Source organism: Oncorhynchus mykiss, chromosome 12 (genome assembly GCF_013265735.2).
Source record: "Oncorhynchus mykiss isolate Arlee chromosome 12, USDA_OmykA_1.1, whole genome shotgun sequence".
NCBI classification, from domain to species: domain Eukaryota; kingdom Metazoa; phylum Chordata; class Actinopteri; order Salmoniformes; family Salmonidae; genus Oncorhynchus; species Oncorhynchus mykiss.
In genome coordinates this window covers 53329697-53350879 of record NC_048576.1, presented here as the reverse complement: position 1 = coordinate 53350879, position 21183 = coordinate 53329697, and the positions used below count along the sequence as shown (strand labels likewise).

Sequence of the window (21183 nt, the reverse complement as noted above, 5' to 3'; positions counted from 1 at the left end):
TCTCTGTCTATATCTCTCTCTCTCTATCTCTGTCTCTCTGTCTCTATCTCTCTCTCTGAAAACTGAGTGGGCTTTGATGTCTGGAAGACATGCTGGAATCCGTTTGAAGAGTGAATGCAAACTTCCCTAATGGTGTGTGTGGGTGGAGGAAAGGAAGAGATACTGAAATGATCTCACGAGTTGCCTAATAAAAGCATTCAGATCTCGATGTTCGCTGGCTGTTCAATATCAATGGTTGTTAACCCTAAAACTGTGATTCCAATAGTACCCAATTGACTTCTTATTGTAATGGGCTTCAAACAGCTTGTACAGTGAACCAATGAAGCCGCTGTATCTTTCCCTCAAATGAGTGCTCCTGCCCCCTCCCTCCTTAGCTCCAGCTCCTTGTGTAAGGAAGGCAGAGTTCATAGAGGAATGGTCTTTACAATTGACATCCCTGCCACTCAAACCTAGTCCTCGGGGCCTAACAGCTCTTCTAGAACTGTTTACACTAGAAGCATTGGATCGGACATCTTCATTCAGTAGATACTGATTTTCAATCCCACCCAGGCCTATAAAGGCCATAGGCCACATTTCCAGATCAGCCTTCTTCACGTGTCCACTTGTACACATTTTCATCACAGCCCAGCACAACAGCTTAGATGCTCAGTTTTTTTTTTTTCACCTTTATTTAACCAGGTAGGCTAGTTGAAAACAAGTTCTCATTTGCAACTTCGACCTGGCCAAGATAAAGCATAGCAGTGTGAACAGACAACACAGAGTTACACATGGAGTAAACAATTAACAAGTCAATAACACAGTAGAAAAAAAAAGAGAGTCTATATACATTGTGTGCAAAAGGCATGAGGAGGTAGGCGAATAATAAAAATTTTGCAGATTAACACTGGAGTGATAAATGATCAGATGGTCATGTACAGGTAGAGATATTGGTGTGCAAAAGAGCAGAAACGTAAAGAAATATAAACAGTATGGGGAAGAGGTAGGTAAAATTGGGTGGGCTATTTACCGATAGACTATGTACAGCTGCAGCGATCGGTTAGCTGCTCAGATAGCAGATGTTTGAAGTTGGTGAGGGAGATAAAAGTCTCCAATTCGTTCCAGTCACAGGCAGCAGAGAACTGTAACGAAAGGCGGCCAAATGAGGTGTTGGCTTTAGGGATGATCAGTGAGATACACCTGCTGGAGCGCGTGCTACGGGTGGGTGTTGCCATCGTGACCAGTGAACTGAGATAAGGCAGAGCTTTACCTAGCATGGACTTGTAGATGACCTGGAGCCAGTGGGTCTGGCGACGAATATGTAGCGAGGGCCAGCCGACTAGAGCATACAGGTCGCAGTGGTGGGTGGTATAAGGTGCTTTAGTAACAAAACGGATGGCACTCAGTGAGACAGAGAGTGTATAATTGTCCTTAGCAAGCACTATTCCATTAATCTGGCTGATAACAAACTCAAAGTCCTCCTGACTAACATTCAATAAGAATGTCTGGAAAGGCTGTTTTGATGTTGTCTGCACGATGCGTTGATAATGAAGGGGGGGGGGGGGTGCTTTTACTGGTTGGTTCTCCTCCATGTCTTTCTCACTCAAACACCCACAGGTACAGCCACACATAGCCCCTGAGCACCACTCCTTTCCAATACAACTGTTAGATTTTCAAATCCAAACAACAAGAGGTTTAAACCGCCCAGAGAAAAATACATTTAAGAGAACCAATCAATGTGTCCTCTCAATTTCTGAGCAAATATTGCATTTAAAACAGCCTCCTGCCCAGACCAGTGAGTCAGCCAGGCTACTACTCCACTGCTCATTGTTAGGAGTGTTGTTGAGTCCAGGCGATTGTTGACTCAGGCATTCTCATGCAGTGGAGGGAATTGTGTGCTCATTAGCCAAGACTATGATCTTGCAAACATTTGTCTTCCAAGAGAACAGTAAGCAGATACGTTTTTGAACAGAATGCTAATACAAATCTTCATTGCACTAATGACAGATATCGCCACGTCTAGAGCTTACTGTATTCTAACATATTAGCATTACAGAAATAGTATGCTAGATTAGCACTGGGAAGATGCCACAAAAGGCACTTCAAAAGGCCACAACATATGCATCTCACAGTATTATTCTACACAGAGTATTATTCAAATGAGCTCCGCCCCCCAAACAAGATCAAATTTGGTTGGTCCGGACTGGACCAAGTCTGACAAGTTTGGACATCACAGTACAGCAAACCAGAGTAGAGTAGAGTTCAGTACAGTATAGTACCATAGGGTATAGTTCAGTACAGTACTGTAGCGTATAGTTCAGTACAGTACAGTACAATACAGTAAATGACACTGTACTCTAGTCTAGTGTGCACTACTGTACTGCACTGCACTCTACTGCACTCTACTAAACTCAACTGTACTGTATTCTACATACCTATACTCTACTTTTCTTTACTGTACTGCACTATGCTGTCCAAACTTATCAAGCAATCAATCAACGTCAATGATTGGTTCTGATTTGGACTGACCAAATTTCAACTACTTTGCAACATCCATGGACATCTGGTGTCGGGTCTGTGCTCACAGCGGGTGAGAGGGCTGGTTACAGTAAATGGAAAGGGGGCTCATGGGTAGGTGTCAGTAAGAGCAGAGAGAGGTGACATTAACTGGGGAGAGAAAGAGAGAGAGAGAGAGAGGTTGTCCAGACTGTTTTTACACTCTTGCTTTGACCACCACATGACAGAAAGAGGATGAAAACAGTTATGAGCTGAACATAACAGTATGCCAGTGGAAGGGAGGACAGTAGGAAGTGACCCAACTGTGGTTTGTGACTATTATGAATTTCCATTGTAGTCAATTCAGTTGCAGTCATTCTGTTACCAATTTTCCGGTCATTCTGTTACCAATTTGGTTGCAGAATTACACTTTCTAATCACTAATTGGTAGGTCAACCAGTAGGTCTAGGTCTGTTTTTTCCGACAACATTTCTTCAACTTAAAGAAGGCAAATAATTTCTGCAAAACTAAATATAAACGTTGATATTAGTTGTTAGAGGTCTTTACTTCAATGTTCTTGTGTTTTGATGTATTTCTGATACCTTTTAAGACTTTTTATGCTCTGTTTCTAAGACCCCTTTTCCATCTGTTTGTCCAGAAATCAAAGCCTTTTTGCGTATTCCTCATTTTTAGGATGAAAATGGTTGAAAGATGTACATACACCTTAATTAAAAAAAAAAATATAGACTCTTAGCTTTCATTTGACACCAAATGTGATGTGCTCCTCTGAACTTCACATGTTCGTGCTCATGGGGATTTCTACATGGAAATGTAACCATTTTTAAGGGAATAAACACACATGATTATATTCAACCAACGTTAATCATGACCGTTATTGTACCTCCCATTTGTAGAATGGATGTTAATGGAAACTTTGGAGGAATAATAGAGACCCATATTCTGTGTGGCACAAAAGACGCAGCAAACCTCAAGGGTACTCAGTGACATTTTTCTTAGAAGATGGAAATTGTTCTTTTTTTCTTTTTTCATGTTTACAGGTTTCTAATTCATTTATACTGTTTGAGTGGAAAATTGCTTCCACTAAGATTACACTATTGTCTCGATTGAAAAGTTTTTTAAGCAATTATACATTTTGTTCTATTGCCTCCAACGTGATTGAGCATCAGCCACATAGTCATTACATTAAATATTTCTAGTCTTTCACGATAATAATATTTGTTCTGTCTATAGGAAAATGTGGCTTTCTGTTTTCATTTTACAGAAACCTGCTGAAGTAACAAGTTTTAACAAGTTAAATGTGCATGCATGGAAAACATACACTACAATGACCAAAAGTATGTGGACACCGGCTCGTCAAACATTCTCCTGGCATTTGACAAACTGACTTGTTGGAAAGGTGGCATCATATGACGGTGCCACATTGAAAGTCATTGAGCATTTCAGCAAGGCCATTCTACTGCCAATGTTTGTCTATGGAGATTGCATGGCGGTGTGCTCGATTTCACCTATCAGCAATGGGTGTGGCTGAAATAGCCAAAACCACTAATTCAATGGGGTGTCCATAAACTTTTGTATATATAGTGTATTTCAGGCCTTCAACTGATGAGACTGTATTAAAAAAAGGATTTCATTATCTTTAAGTTTATCTATTTCGCAGCCAGGATCTGTGAAAAAATGCACTTTGATGGTGACAGCAGTACAGTGAGATATCTTCTTAGACTTCTAGGGGCGATTTAATACTTATTTATCATTGCATAACATCAAAGAGAGAGTCGGATAGGTAAGCATGCCTGTCCTTGCTGCGTGTGTTTTTTTGTCATATAATGAATGGGCTATTTTTATTTATTGATGGTGCGTGGAAAACACCTAACTCCAAATCAACACGGTGGTTATGGCTTTGTCACAGTGAGGTATATAAGCCTGAGTGACAGGCCCTACAAAAGACAACTGAATGTCAATCATGGCCTAGTCGCCGTGCGATGGAAGAATAGGAACAGTCCAAAGGGAAACATGCTTTACCAAAACATACCAGCCCTAACTACCAGAGCAGCTCTCTCTCAAGGGTCGGTCTCTGTCGATAAGTTTCAAACGAGCGGTGCGTCATTTCCTGAAATTAATTAAATTACCAAACTGAATTAAAAGCCCTGGACATATTTAATGCAAGTGCTCTTAATTGCGGTTTGTTAAATTACCGTTGCCTAGCCGCAGTTTCATGTTCTGTGCCAGCGTGTTTGTCACGCCTCGTCACTGGGAGAGGAGAACGATTCCTTATGATAGCTCCTCGACAGGCAAGGGGTACGTCCTAAATAGCACCCGATTCCCTACATAGTGCACTACTTTTGGCCAGAGCCCTATGGACCCTGGTCAAAAGAAGTGCACTATATAGAAAACGATGACATTTGGGATGTGTAGGAGAACAGGGGCATCACAGCCAGTCTTCACACTGTAGTAGACTTCAAAGTGGGTCATAACAGCAAGCTGAGCACGACACAATTATAATAAAAAACACATCAGCTCAATATGCTGCCCAAAAATCTTTCCCACTGCATACCAACAAAATGTAATTTTACCTCAAACACAATAATTCTACAAAAGAGCAGACATTTTGTGTAGCCATCAGCGGAGATATCACAATTTAGAATGTCATAATATGTTTTAAACCAAACCTACACTATATATAAAAAAAGTATGTGGACACCCCTTCAAATTAGTGGATTCGGCTATTTCAGCCACACCCGTTGTTGACAGGTGTATAAAATCGAGCACACAGCAAAGCAATCTCCATAGACAAACATTGGCAGTAGAATGGCCTTACTGAAGACCTTAGGGACTTTCAACGTGGCACCGTCATAGGATGCCACCTTTCCAACAAGTCAGTTTATCAAATTGTATGCCCTGCTAGAGCTGCCCCGGTCAACTGTAAGTGCTGTTATTGTGAAGTGGAAACGTCTTCACAGAACGGGACAGCCGAATGCTGAAGCGTGTAAAAATTGTCTGTCCTCGGTTGCAACAGTCACTATCAAGTTCCAAATTGGCTCTGGAAGCAACGTCAGCACAAGAACTGTTCATTTGTAGCTTCATGAAATGGTTTTCCATGGCCGGGAAAAAGCACAGAAGCCTAAGATCACCATGCACAATGCCAAGTGTCGGCTGGAGTGGTGTAAAGCTCGCGCCATTGGACTCTGGAGCAGTGGAAATGTGTTCTCTGGAGTGAGGATTCACGCTTCACCATCTGGCAGTCCGATGGACAAGTCTGGGTTTGGCAGGCGCCAGGAGAATGCTACCTGCCGGAATGCATAGTGCCGACTGTAATGTTTGGTAGAGGAGGAATAACGGTCTTGGGCTGTTTTTCATGGTTTGGGCTAGGCCCCTTAGTTCCAGTGAAGGGAAATCTTAATGCTAAAACATACAATGACATTCTAGATGATTCGAGAATTCCTTTTGCGATGGTGGATACTGTTTTTGCCAGAACTCTCAATTTCTAACACGTATGAATACAGAAGTGAATCACTCAGCTGACCAGATTACCCAAGATTTTACTTCTGGGTTAACAGAGATTAACGGAGACTGGATGTCATTCTCCATCACACCTCAAGGTCATATTTCTCAAGGGCTCCTGAGTGAAGTATTTCCTTGAGACCAAGGCTATTATTGTAACCACATCACTGAAGTGAAAACACACTTAGGTGTTCACTCTCTCTCTCTCTCTCTCTCTCTCTCTCTCTCATTCTATAGCACTGTTTAGGTGTGGCCACAACCCTTTTCATAAAGGTAATTTCCCTAGCAGGCTGGCACCCATTCTGCCAGTCAGTCCGTTATGACTAGAAGGTTTCACATGGTGTTTTAAGGACTATAAACTTAAAAACAGATCGATACATGATTTGCCCTGAGAGCAGACGGGAAAATAAACATAAGACAAAGGAGAGGCTAAGGGAGGATCGTGAAAGAATGTATCTGCCCCCTGTGGTATTCACTGTTTACTGAATTTCTTTCAAATTGGTTTTCTTGTATCAGGTCCCCCAGAGGGATGGGAGGCTCAGGCAATTTGCCAAGCAGTCTTCCAACCTGTCAGAGGGCCCACTATCGGATGATCAATTGGACTCTAAAGATACCACAAAAGCGAGTGAACTGAAAGGAAGTATGAGTTGATAACGCTAGATGAGATTTCTTGCTTCTTCCAAACCGTGTGACCATTATGATCGACCTAATGCTTGTGTACAAGGGAAGATTCATAGTGAATAAGTTCATGTTTAGAAATATTCCGATCTTATAGTATGTAGCGCGACACATGTCCTTCGCATAGGGCTGATCAGGCTGTTGATTGTGGCCTGTGGAATGTTGTCCCACTTCCTCTTCAAACAAGCTGTCGTACACGTCGATCCAGAGCATTTCAAACATGCTCAATGGGTGACATGTCTGGTCAGTATGCAGGCCATTGAAAAACTGGGACATTTTCAGCTTCCAGGAAATGTGTACAGAAATGTGTACAGATCTTGCGACATGGGGCTGTCCATTATCATGCTGAAACATGAGGTGATGAGGGTGGATGAATGGCACAACAATGGGCCTCAGGATCACGTCACGGTATTTCTGTGCATTCAAATTGCCATTGATAAAATGCAATTGTGTTCGTGGTACGTAGCTTATGCCTGCCCATACAATAACCACCATGGGGCACTTTGTTCACAATGTTGACATTAGCAAACCGCTCTCCCACACAACGTCTGCCATCTGCCCGGTACAGTTGAAACCGGGATGAATCTGTGAAGAGCACACTTCTCCAGCGTGCCAGTGACCATCGAAGGTGAGCCTTTTCCCACTGAAGTCGGTTACGACGCTGCACTGTAGTCAGTTCAAGACCCTGGTGAGAACAATGAGCATGCAGATGAGCTTCCCTGAGAAGGTTTCTGACAGTTTGTGCAGAAATTCTTCAATTGTGCAAACCCACAGTTTCATCAGCTATCCGGGTGGCTGGTCTCAAACGATCACACAGGTGAAGAAGCCGGATGTGGAGGTCCTGGGCTGCTGTGATAACACGTGATCTGGGGTTGTGAGGCCGGTTGCACATTCTGCAAAATTCTCTAAAGAGACATTGGAGGTGGCTTATGGTAGATACATTAACATTCAATTCTCTGGCAACAACTCTGGTGGACATTCCTGGAGTCAGCATGCCAAATGCACATCTGTTGCATTGTGTTGTGTGACAAAACTGCACCTTTTAGAGTGGCCTTTTATTGTCCCCAGCACAAGGTACACCTGTGTAATGATCATGCTGTTTAATCAGCTTCTTGATATGTAAACAAATTTGTGCACATCATTTGCAAGAAATAAGCTTTTTGTGCGTCTGGAAAATTTCTGGGATCTTTTATTTCAGCTCATAAAACACTTTACATGTTGCGTATATATTTTTGATCAGAAACTATACCGTGTGAAAACTCTGGACATGCCTACCTATTCAAGGGTTTTTCTTTATTTTTAATATTTTCTACATTGTAGAATAATCGTGAAGATATCAAAACTATGAAAAAACACATGGAATCATGTAGTAACGAAAAAAGTGTTAAACAAATGAAAATACATTTTTTATTTGAGATTCTTCACCCTTTCCCTTGATGACAGCTTTTCAGACTCTTGGCATTCTCTCAACCAGCTTCATGAGGTAGTCACCTGGAATGCAATTCAATTAACAGATGTGCCTTGTTAATTTGTGGAATTTATTTTCTTCTTAATGCATTTGAGCCAATCAGTTGTGTTGTGACAAGGTAGGGGGGTATACAGAGATAGTCCTATTTGGTAAAAGACCAAGTCCATATTATGGCAAGAACAGCTCAAATAAGCAAGGATAAAGACAGTCCATCATTACTTTAAGACATGAAAGTCAGTCAATATGAAAAATGTCATGAACTTTGAAAGTTTCTTCAAGTGCAGTCGCAAAAACCATCAAGCGCAATGATAAAACTGGCTCTCATGAGGACCACCACAGGAAAGGAAGACCCAGAGTTACCTCTGCTGCCTAGAATAAGTTCATTAGAGTTACCAGCCTCAAAAATTGCAGCCCAAATAAATGCTTCACAGAGTTCAAGTCACAGACACATCTCAACATCAACGGTTCAGAGGAGACTGCGTGAATCAGGCCTTCATGGTCGAATTGCTACAGAGAAACCCCTACTAAAGGATACCAATAATAAGACGAGACTTTCTTGGGCCAAGAAACATGAGCAATGGACATTAGACCAGTGGAAATCTGTCCTTTGGTCTGATGAGTCCAAATTTTATATTTTTGCTTCCAACTGCCGTGTCTTTGTGACACAAACTAGGTGGACAGATGATCTCTGAATGTATGGTTCCCACCGTGAAGCATGGAGGAGGTTTGATGGTGTGAGGGTGCTTTTCTGGTGAAATTGTCACTTAACTAGCATGCCTACCACAGTATTCTGCAGCAACACACCATCCCATCTGGTTTGCGCTTAATGGGAATATCATTTGTTTTTCAACAGGAAAATGACCCAACACACCTCCAGGCTGTGTAAGGGCTATTTGACCAAGAAGGAGAGTGATGGAGTGCTGCATCAGATGACCTGGCCTCCACAATCACCTGACCTCAACCCAATTGAGATGGTTTGGGATGAGTTGCACAGCAGAGTGCTGGAAAAGCAGCCAACAAGTCTTCAGCATATGTGGGAACTCCTTCAAGACCGTTGAAAAAGCATTCCAGGTGAAGCTGGTTGAGAGAATGCCAAGAGTGTGCAAAGCTGACATCAAGGCAAAGGGTGGCTACTTTGAAGAATCTAAAATACAAAATATATACGTATATAAATACTATTTTTTTGGTTACTACATGATACAATATGTGTTATTTCATAGTTTTGATGTATTTGCTATTATTCTACATTGTAGAAATTGATAAAAACAAAGAAAAACCCTTGAATGAGTAGGTGTGTCCAAACCTTTGACTGGTACTGTACATAATATTATAAAGCCATGACAATATTATGTTTCACTCCTTTCTCATTCTGCGGACGTGTTTTTTCGGACGTGTTTTTTCTTTCTGACCTGGATGTTGACCTTTAGCGTCAGGGCTAGGGAGGGCAGCATGTCTTCTGAGTAAACACACCAGGGAATCCCTCTGCCTGCCTGGCTCTGTCATGACCCAAATCATCAGCACACAAGGAGTTGGGTCAGAGGACACTGTGATCCTTTTCCCCTTCCCATTGCAGAAGTGACTTCATGAAACCCAACATCATATTACAAGGAACCAAGATACAGTAAAGAAATTCATTAGCGCAAGCAAGGTTCGAAACATTGGTCTTTGGTGTTCAGTAACTTGAACAATATGCAAATGTACGGTTCACTACATACATTTATTTGGTAAGCTTGCATTATAGAGTAGCATTAGCAATATGGCAGAGTCATAAGAGTATCTGTGTGAAGTAGAACAGCACCCGTAACTGCTAAGGGGAAAATAACGAGGTAATGAAGCATTGCACTGAGAGGAGAGTAAAATAACAGCACCCTGGCTCTGTATGCTTCAGGTGAAGTAAAAAACTAATATCTATGGATATGCAGCATACTCCAATACTGGAGAGGACACTCGGCCGAGCTATCTATCTGCACAGTGTTTTCATGCTCTAAATGCTGCAAAAAGAGCACAAACGCTCCAAAAATAGAGTGGACATTAAACTCCCTTGATTGCAGAGTGCATCTCTTTTGTAGGTCCTAGTCTAGTTAGACAGTGAATGATGCTGCCTGGAAATGAGACAAACCTATTCTGGAACTACTAATGCAGCAGGTTGTGTTAGCATTATGTCTGTCTCTGCAAGCACGAGCAAATAGTTCACCCTCTGTAGGAGTTCAAGGGAAACCAGACATGAAGAGGAGGATATGGGGAGGAGCTGAGCACAAAATGCCACTCAATATTGTGTTTTAGACAGGAGGGAAAGCTGAAAACATAATGATAAAGGTTTCCTTAAATTGGCCTTGGTGCAGTATAAATCAGGACAATGCTACAGATTAGGACAGATCATTACACTATATGGGTTTAGCACGTACACTACATGACTAAAAGTATGTGGGCACCGGCTAGTCAAACATCTCATTCCAAAACCATGGATATTAAAATGGGGTTGTTCTCCCCTTTGTTGCTATTACAGCCTCCACTCTTCTGGGAAGGCTTTCCAGTAGATGTTGGAACATTGCTGCGGGTTCTCAGCCACAAGAGCGTTAGTGAGGTCAGGCACTGATGTTGGGCGATTAGGCTTGGAGCGCAGTCGGCATTCCAATTCATCCCAAAGGTGTTCGATGGGGTTGAGGTCAGGGCTCTGTGCAGGCCAGTCAAGTTCTTCCACACCGATCTCGACAAACCATTTCTGTATGGACCTCACTTTGTGCACAGGGGAATTGTCATGCTGAAACGGGAAAGGGCCTTCCCCAAACTGGTGCCACAAAGTTGGAAGCACAGGATTGTCTAGAATGTCATTGTATGCTGTAGAGTTTTAATTTCCCTTCAAGGAAACTAAGGGACCTAGCCCGAACCATGAAAACCAGCCCCAGACCCTTATTCCTCCTCCACCAAACTTTTGAGTTGGCACTATACTGACATTCGCCAAACCCAAATTAATCCGTTGGACTGCCAGATGGTGAAGCGTGATTCATCACTCCATAGAAGTTTCCACTGCTCCAGAGTCCAATGGCGGAGAGATTTGCACCACTCCAACCAACGCTTGGCATTGCGTATGGTGACCTTAGGCTGGGGTCAGGCCATGGAAACCCATTTCACGAAGCTCCCGGCGAACAGTTCTGGTGATGACGTTGCTACAGAGTTTGGAACTCTGTAGTGAATGCTGCAACCCAGGACAGTCAATTTTGACGCTGTACGCACTTCAGCACTTAGTGCTCGTGTTTGCCTACCACTTCGCGGTTGTGCCGTTGTTGCTCCTAGATGTTTCCACTTCACAATAACAGCACTTACAGTTGACCTGGGTCAGCTCTAGCAGGACAGACATTTGACGAACTGACTTGTTGAAAAGGTAGCATGTTGAATGTCACTGAGGTCTTCAGTGAGGCCATTCTACTTCCAATGTTTGTCTATGGAGATATACACCTGCCAGCAATGAGTGTGGCTGAAACCTTTGAAGGGGTGTCCACATACTTTTGTTTATTTATGTATCTGTTCTTATCTCACTGTTTTACCGTTTTAAAAGCTTAAACAGTGTTGACCATTTCTGTATTGCAGGCTATTTGCTGAGGGTCCAGGGGCCTCATTTATAACCTTTGCGTAAATTTCACACGAAATATCTGGGTGCGCAATTTCTGAAAAATCAGGCGTGAGATTTATAAACTTGCTGCATGATTCCCATTATAAATCAGACCTGTCGCAAAACTATGCAGGGGCGGCAGGGTAGCCTAGTGGTTAGAGCGTTGGATTGGTTGCAAGTTCAAGTTCAAGTCCCCGAGCTGACATCTGTCATTCTGCCCCTGAACAGGCAGTTAACCCACTGTTCCTAGGCAGTCATTGAAAATAAGAATTTGTTCTTAACTGACTTGCCTACTTAAGTAAAGGTTAAAAAAAATGCCTCCATTCACCTTTTATGGTGACAATTATTTGCTGTATAATTTGGAAATATTAGCATTAGGCCACGGCATGTAAAAAGACATTGTTGTTCAATGTTTATTTTATCAATAGATTATTGGGTTTAAATGTCCCGCCTTGGTAAAGGCTCTGAGATTAAATAGGCAATGATGCCGTGCTCTTATCACACAACAATACTGTAGCCGACTCATACTGACAAATATTGTACATAAACTACTTTTCGTTTCTGAATGAGAAAACAATGGCAAATTGTTGTGGACCTGTCAGCAGAACATTTGAATTCAACAATGGTTTATATCGACTTTTCCCCCAACCTAAATATGATGGACTGCCCACAAATTCTGAAAAATTGTAGGGCAGGCTACAAAACAAAAGTCCATTACAGTACTCACAGTAGTTACAGTTATTTAAAAAATATTATATTACTACTGATATTGATTACTGCATTGTTGGGAAAGAGCAGGCAAGAAAGGCATTTCACTCTAGGCTACTTGTGCACATGACAATAAAAACTTGAAACTTGATACATAGGCCTACTCCAATGTAAATGTGAATGTATACCGTCATTATAAACCGCTCCGACTATGATATTGCAAAACTTGAACTACATATAGTCTATCTATTTATGAGGTGCAATTACATGAGAGATGTGCATGGTAATTTGTAGTATGGCCTCTTCGGGAATATGAACCCATCAAAGACAGAAAAGGTGAGGAATATATTCTGCAATGGTTCTGAAAATAAAATAGGAAAAACGTTTCATATGTCTAATTATTTAAGATTTTAAACATAAAACAAATAGATGTTTCACTCTTCTCACTAAAGGCAAATTGTTGCATTCTTGTTAATATGTTTTTCCTGTTTTTATTTTTTTATGAATAAGCTTTTCATCATATCTCCCATTTAAACAAAAATACTTACTGTACTTGCCAGCTTGAAATAGAATATGTCCACCACTAGCAGATGAGCATATGCATAGTTTAAAGTTTGCAGGAGGTGAGCACATTCTCAAGTTCACATTTTATAAGTGCCAACTTCTGCTTGAAAACTTCTGTACGTATGCAAGGTTTATTACGCGAGAGGCGTAATGGTTAATAAAGGGTAGCTCTGCACTGAAATGTCAGCCTGTAACATCACTAATTGTCTAACATTAGATTCAGGGGAGTCTCTCTCTCTCTCTCTCTCTCTCTCTCTCTCTCTCTCTCTCTCTCTCTCTCTCTCTCTCTCTCTCTCTCTCTCTCTCTCTCTCTCTCTCTCTCTCTCTCTCTCTCTCTCTCTCTCTCTCTCTCTCTCTCTCTCTCTCTCTCTCTCTCTCTCTCTCTCTCTCTCTCTCTCTCTCTCTCTCTCTCTCTCTCTCTCTCTCTCTCTCTCTCTCTCTCTCTCTCTCTCTCTCTCTCTCTCTCTCTCTCTCTCTCTCTCTCTCTCTCTCTCTCTCTCTCTCTCTCTCTCTCTCTCTCTCTCTCTCTCTCTCTCTCTCTCTCTCTCTCTCTCTCTCTCTCTCTCTCTCTCTCTCTCTCTCTCTCTCTCTCTCTCTCTCACAGAGCTGAACATGCTGATCTCACAATTAGTGGCATACCTCTGGGGCATCTTCAATTTACCATGGCCCTGCCGACTTCTCATAGTATTGAAATAACAGGTTCTAAAGCCAGTATTTCATTGCCTCCTGAGTCCTGATGCAAACACATGAAATATTCCATATTCAGAGTACATAGGAGTTGTATCTAATGGCTCAAGTATCTAGCTCTTTGAAGCATGTAAGGGGACCTTCAAGGCGGGCACAATTGCTAAAACACTAAAACCCATTGGCTGAACAAAGTTCTCAGTTGCCTGGACTCATTTAGCTAATTATGCAGTCTGTTGTCAATACCTTAAACCATTTCACATGGTAAAACACAATTTGCAGATCTCACTTGGACTTTTCAGCAAAACTCTAAACACAATCTCATTCTCAAAACACATTCTGCACTCTAATGCACATGTCATCCATACTGGTAAACACAAGTGGCAACAATCAAATACAAATAGAGAACATATGTCATTGATTGAACACAACCACTCAAAATTGATTTAACCTGTTTCAAATGATGCGACACAACCAATTTAAGCCAGTTCAGAGAGCAAACAGGTTGTTGAAGGTGGGAAGGAGAAAGTCTGAGAATGGATACTGTAGTACAGTGTATTGTAGGCTGTATACTTTACAATGGACAAATTGTATGGCCCTGAACATTGTGCTTTCCATTTATTAACAGTACTGACTATTCAATAGATTTTGACTGGTTGCAGGTTCATATCAACAAAGAACCAGAATTACAGTATCACAGAGACAAAGGACAAGTTTGTGAGATGCAGGGTACAGTAATGTAAAAATAGGGGTACAAGGAGGAGGAAGAACAAAAAACAAAATTGCAAAGAGCAAAGCAGAGTAGTAATTTCTGATCAATTTTGAGCTACTATGATAGAACATGTTTTCGTTCATCAAAAGACAATGACGGAAAAATATGAATATTTTTTTAGATTAAAAATGTACTTCTCCCTGAGAATTGTATGTTTTGAACAATGTGTTTTCTATTTTCCGGTGTGTTGTTTACTGACTGCTTAAGTGTATATCATTTTGATCACTTTGTTTACGATTTGAGAGCAGTGTTTGATTTTGAACACAGGTAAAACTGTTTTGAGGAGAATGTTTCATTTTGCAAGAGGAGTAAGAGGTTATGTAAATAGTGCTTGAGGATGAGGTTTTGTGTTTAATGTTTGTAGGAAATGGAGCAAGGTTTCAGAATTTGTGTTTTAGCAATTGAGAAAAACTGTATTATTATTTTGTTTACCTTTATTTTAAAAGGGAAAACATATTGAGACCTAGGTCTCTTTTTCCAAATGTGCCCTGCAGGATACAACACAAATATACACATTATACACAAAATATACAAAGAATACACATTAAAACACAAAACTACAGTCCTGTGAAGCACAAGTAAAACATCACAAATCACCTCGATAAACTGTTACATTCCTACACAAATAAGTCCACAATCAATACTCTAAACTGGCCTGGCGGCAGCAGAACATTCAGGTGGAATGTATTCAGAATTTTTTCCAGCAACACGGTGCTTTAAAAATCAAAGCAGCTTCACCTACAGTGTAGCTCGGTGGAGACCCTTAGGAACCTCAAGAGTTAGCCAATCCTGTGAACAAGTCAGGCAACTCAGCTGTCTATATGTCAACAGCAATGCTAGATAAGATGGGAGTTTATGAAGTAGGGCCTTGTAAAAAAAAAAAAAGGGAATCATGTAGAGATATATGGGCCTTTAGCGAAGTCCAGCCAACCTTTTGATCCAGGATGCAGAGATGAGTATCAAAACTGTCACCTGTCACCAGTAGCTTACTATGACCAACACACACAGTGAGACTACAAACCACAATATCTGTCATCCATGGGATTATAAAAAGTGAAGAAGTAAAGAAGAAATAAATGTATTTCAGCATGTGCTATACAGCCATAATACCACATGCCTCTGGTCACAGATACATATGGAGCTCAGGTTTCAGGATTAAGGGCTGTAATTCTTACTAGAATCTTGATCTATTTTAAGAACTACAACTTCTAAAATCCATGTCAACATTCCCACAGGTCATCAAGCTGTAGTATAGAGTGACTTATTTGCATTTGTTATATACGTAAGACATGGATGTGAAGCTATGCCACAAATGAAGAACAACTGAGGTGTCGAGATTGAGATTCTATTGAATAAATTAAAAAATTAAAAAAATATTATCCTGCCCCAGCCATTGAACAATAAGACACCGTATCTACAGCATATACAGCATTTCAGAAAATGTATATTGGTCCCACAAGTGTTACATTTTTCTATCTCAAGAACCTCCCTCACAGTTGCATGGTAGGCAGAAATGATTCAACATACCAAAGCAAAGAAAATTGCATATCTAAGTAAATGTGTTTAAGTGAGCGTGGAGCATAATCTCTTTCTGAATGAGGCTCATTTTTCGTTGGTGGGCCCATTGCACTTCTTTTCTCTAGATTTTGACGAGAGTAACGAGAGTAACTCCTCACTATGCAGAAATCGCTCCACCATATCCTGGTTGCTAAAATTCTAATAGTTCGCCTAATTTCAGTTTAAGTGACAAAACAAGCAAGTATAGGGTAGAGAATGATTGTACCATCTAAACCGCTGTGAAATATATTTTCCATAAACAAAAATATTGCCTTTTCAACCGTTTGAAGCTGGTGTACAAAACCGATGCCAAAATGAAATGAGAATGACAGATCTATCAGTCATATTTCCATGTGAATATTTTTTGGTCACCCAAAAGGTTACATATTGCAGCTTTAAATTTGATGGGTATGGGGGTCAGTCAGTATTATAAGGAAAAGTCTCATCATCATGGATATATCCACATTCAAAAGATCCCTTTGTTATTCTTATGGGTAGCCTCTGGCTTGAGGTTGGTGACATGTTCTACCGTGGTTTAAGATGACATTTCTTGCTAAATAAGATTTATCGACTTCATCATTTTCTTTACGGATTAGCACCTACTCCAACCTCAACAGACATTCAATAACGCAATAAGCCAAACATAATCTCCCCAAAATTGTATATATGCAAATTTCCCAGAAATTGTAATTGAGATGATTTAGACTTTTTTTTAAACAAATGCTTACGTTATTTTCCATACCCTGCCCAAGCCTAGGGCCCAGTGTTATGCTATGCATTGCAGCATCAGTGTGCTTGTGAAGAGTCGCTCCAGCAGCTCTTTGTGCTATTATCTGCGGCACCACAGAGCACTTAGTTACTCACAATAGCCGAAGCATCCTCTGTTTCAATCCAGAAAATTGATTGATAAAGAGATGGAAGAAGGTTTTGTTTGGACTATGTAATCTCTCCCTCAACAGGTCTTTCTTAGTCAAATGCACAGCAGCTCCAGAGTTCCTAGGACTCCCTTGGGGCCTGGGATTGCAGTCACTAAACAGTTTGGAGAGCAGGTCAAGCAAGGAACAGCCAGATAATCCAGTCCATCTTTCCCCGATATCCTTCCTCTCTCCTCAACCCTCCCTCCCTGGTTCTGTCTGAATAATGCAGACTTTGGGATCAGTGGCAGCTCCCCTGACAGACTGGACTGGGAAGCAGCTGCACCTATGAAGCGCAGCCTTTGAGCTGTCACGCCCCATCTCCAGCTAAGCAAATCGGTTTAAACAGGCAAACAGCATTGTGCCCCATCCCAAAATATCACACCAAAGTTTTACTGCGAAACGCTTGATGTATTACTTTTTGCAGTTGTTCAAGCTGAAACCGGTGCAGGTGTGTTTGTGTGGTGCCACTCTGGAAAGGTGCAAAGGCCTTGAATGTGTCTTCCCACCTACCGCTACACATTACAGGAGAATTGTTAATTTGTGTATACTAAGCTAATAGTGTTCTTTGTCACACATGACTTACCATCACCATATGAAACGGCATTCGCAATGACCACATTTTCTGTAATGTAATATTTTTTTGTATTTATTTACGTCAAGAGGAAGGACCCAGGCAAACGGTTTAGAAATTATTATTTTGCCCCCAAAAATGATTGCATGATTTACTATGTCTTCGGCATGCAGGTCCCAGCAGTGAGTCCTCCGACTGTCACTGAAAATGATTGATTATCAATCACTCTAACCATGCGACAAATTGGTAAATAAATGTGACTGCCGTGGATAGCAGGCGACGCAGACACCGAGACGGAGCAGCGAGGCCTATAAAAGGCAACTGGTGCGCTCTGCCAGGGGCGACGGGGGAGCAGGAGCGTGCTAGGGAGGCAGAGAGGGTGAGCAGACAAACAAGAGGCTGTCACTGACTTCATTGATTTCACTGCGTGCCTTCAACCTTTACAAACTTCCTGTGTGCACTCACAGCTAAATATTGGTTGACGGGATCCGCAAAGCAATGTTATTTTACTGTAAACAAGGAGAGGTCTTTGGAGCTTACTCTCATCGACAAATATACATGGTATCGCTAGAATGTGCGTTTGTGTAGTACAGAGACCAGACAGTGTCAAGTGCATGCTACTCATCTGAACTGCATGAGTCGTGACACAGGTTTAGCTGTCGTGGAATTGTATCTACTCCTTTTCTGAAGGAATAATCTCTAAATTGTTGCACCTGTTAATCAGGGAACTTAATATGCTCCCAACATACAGTGCTTATTGGTAATCTAATAGCATCTCCTTGCAAATTATTCAGGGAAATGACACAGAAGAATCTACAGTATACTGTATATACTTGAGAAAATCTTGTCTCAATATGTTTTATGAGCTCAGAGTGGAATGCAGTCGCAGTATGAGCTTGCTTTGCGTTCTACCTTTTGGCAGGGCCTATGCAGCCAAGGAACACCTCATATACTGTCACCTCTGAGTATATGTGGTATTTTGTTGCACCATAAAATATTTTGAGAGCCCTTATAAAACCCATCATCTTACATCTTACAATGCCTCAAAATGAAGGCTTGGAGAGAAATGAAGAGAGGCCGCAGCGCACTCAGTATGGAAGATGAATAGCACTTCCCAGGTAGGAGTTTCTGGGAACAAGTGGGTTTGGACCCTTGGGGGAATACAACAGAGCAGTAAGAGTGCAATTAAAAGGAGTGAACTCAAACTAGATTAGTTCTTGAGTGGGCAGACAGACATGTCCTCAACACATACCGGCATTCAAACTACACATTCTGTTGCTCAATTTGTAGTAGGCTATATTCAGTTGTGTTTTTCATGGAGTGGATTGGAACATACCATTTCCACAAAAGATACACAGTTTGGCAAGCATTGATCACTGGCACTCACACTCTCATACACAGACAGGGACTGAGTGACTATCTCTGTGCATGCATGATATATTGTGTGTGTGCGTGCGTGCGTGTGTGTGTGTGTGTGTGACCACTCTCAGTGCTACTTCAAAAGCAGGATGCTTGGGGAAAACTTGTAAAGCAAGTGTGCCTTCTAGTGGTGACTTGGGAGGACTATTTCACATGGGATGTGTGTAGAGTTACATTGGTACCTGGTAGAAACGAAAGTAAAAACGAAAGCAACTTACGATAGAAGATGTATTCAGTGTAACTTGACCAGATCTTGTCCTCTGTGTGTCGATTCACGGAGGACGCTGTGACTGAAGAGTTACAGGCAACCATCTGGAAACCACACTCTGACAGGATGTCAAATGATCTCTCAAGGTGTTTGAACTTCAGGTAAAACCTGGAAGTATATCGATCCGGTGTCCTGTCTGGGTCTCGACTCTCATTCAAGGTCTCGCCAAAAACTTCTTTGGCTAACGCGACCCTCCCACAAATCAAAATCCGCGGGACCCTTCTGAATTTGGCGTCAGTTTGACTCTCTCTGCCCACTGTGCAAGAGCCCCTGTAACCAACTGTAATGAACCCACTTTTTCTGTCCGCCGGGACCAGTGATGACGGCGGACACATCTTGTGGTCGCTGCCATGAGAACCATCTTCAAAATCACTGTGGAAGTATTCGTCTGGACTGTGTTTTAAATCTTCGGGGGTCAATAGTTTGACCATGTCTGACAACTGAAAGTACTCCGCCTCTTTCCTAAGCCTCCCCTTCTCTGGAAAATGGTCGGGCAGTACAACTTGTTTGTCTCTGAGGAAGTCCAGAACATATCGAAATAGAAATCCATCTCTGTCGATAAAATAGCGTCCCTTAGGGTCCCGCGCCAAGTCGTTAGTGGCATCTTTCTTGGGTGAGAATATTTTTCCCAGCAAGGAATTCGGGGTGCTTACTAACGTAGCATGACGTGTGTAATATACCTGTCCCCCAACGTTTAATTCTACAACATCTGGGAAACTATTCTGAACAGATCCTTGGTCTTTGGACGTAGGGTTAGTCCTACAGTTTCCACTCAATGCCATTGTTTCCGTCATGATTGACTAAAAACTCCACCGAATTTTAGATGGAAACGGTAGATTGATGTCCAAAAGTTGCTATTTTACTTGTACTAAAACAAGGTATATTTGTGTTTAAAATGTAAAATTAAACACACTGAACATAAATTATGACAAATAATTCTTATAAAGTCAGTCATTCACCTACCAGTCGCTGCAGTCTTAGAAAAATAGCATAATGGTGGATGTCCACGAAACCCACCTCAAAAGATAACAGAAAAACAGTGTTTTGAGACTACAAAAATATTAACAGACGCATCAAAGGTGTGTACCACAACAGCGTGCATCAGTTGCTCTGCCTCCATTGCCCATGGGAGAAAAACATTGCCGAGGGAAATGACTGAGGTTCATGAGAACCCCCGCGGCCAGATCACATAGAAACGCTGTCAAACGGAACATGAGCTGCCTTGCTTCTGTTTGCTAGAGCAAAATGAATAGCTTATAGATGGCCCAATACTCTACATAAATGCACAAATATATCTACAACATATTCAATAGAAAAACTCCTCACAACAACTTCTAAAGTCCAAAGGGAAAGATATCGTTATCACCGGCGTTTTATCTCTAACTTCCTTTGAACACGAGTAACTTCACAGAGGTTGCATCCACTCCGCCCTGATGAGTCCTGTCCTGTGTCCCCCAGTGCTCAGATTGTGCTGTTAGCGGTCGGAGGAACAAATTGTGTCATGGTTGTGGGCGCGCTGAGGCTGCATAGCGGGAGCTGTCGGAGGAGCTGAAACGATTCTCCCCGTCCCCTCCAAGCAAGGTGGTGCAGCGTAAAAAAAACAACGTCTCAGCTGATGTTGCCTCAATGGTGCAGGGATAAACCATAATAGGTAATAAATAATTACATCATCTTAAAGGAATATACTGAAATATATATATATCGTATATTGAAAGCTACCTTTCACATTTTTTTATGTCGACCTCTGATAAAATGACAGTATAGGTTAAACTTGTGCCAACTGAAAATTATCCAACAAGATTACGTTTCAACAGCCAACACCCAATCCGAGTGCAATCATTTCTCCATTATCTTAGTCCATAATAGGTTTTTGTGAGTATTTTAAACGGAAGCGATTTCAGGCTCGAAAAGAATGGACCATGGTGTTGTCAACCATAGTAGGCCATTATGATATAAATAAATACTTAACAGTAGCC

General features: G+C 41.5%; 1 protein-coding gene across 1 annotated transcript in view; it reads right to left on the bottom strand.

Annotated features, from left to right (window-relative positions):
* The window catches only part of LOC110537771 (BTB/POZ domain-containing protein KCTD16-like), an 89665-nt gene extending 68966 nt beyond the window's left edge, over positions 1 to 20699 (bottom strand). Inside the window, exon 1 of the mRNA XM_021624146.2 lies at positions 19158 to 20699. Coding sequence (XP_021479821.1) covers positions 19158 to 20001 — 844 coding nt within the window. The 5' untranslated portion in view covers positions 20002 to 20699. The remainder of the gene's footprint in view (positions 1 to 19157) is intronic.
* Positions 20700 to 21183: the final 484 nt, after the last annotated feature.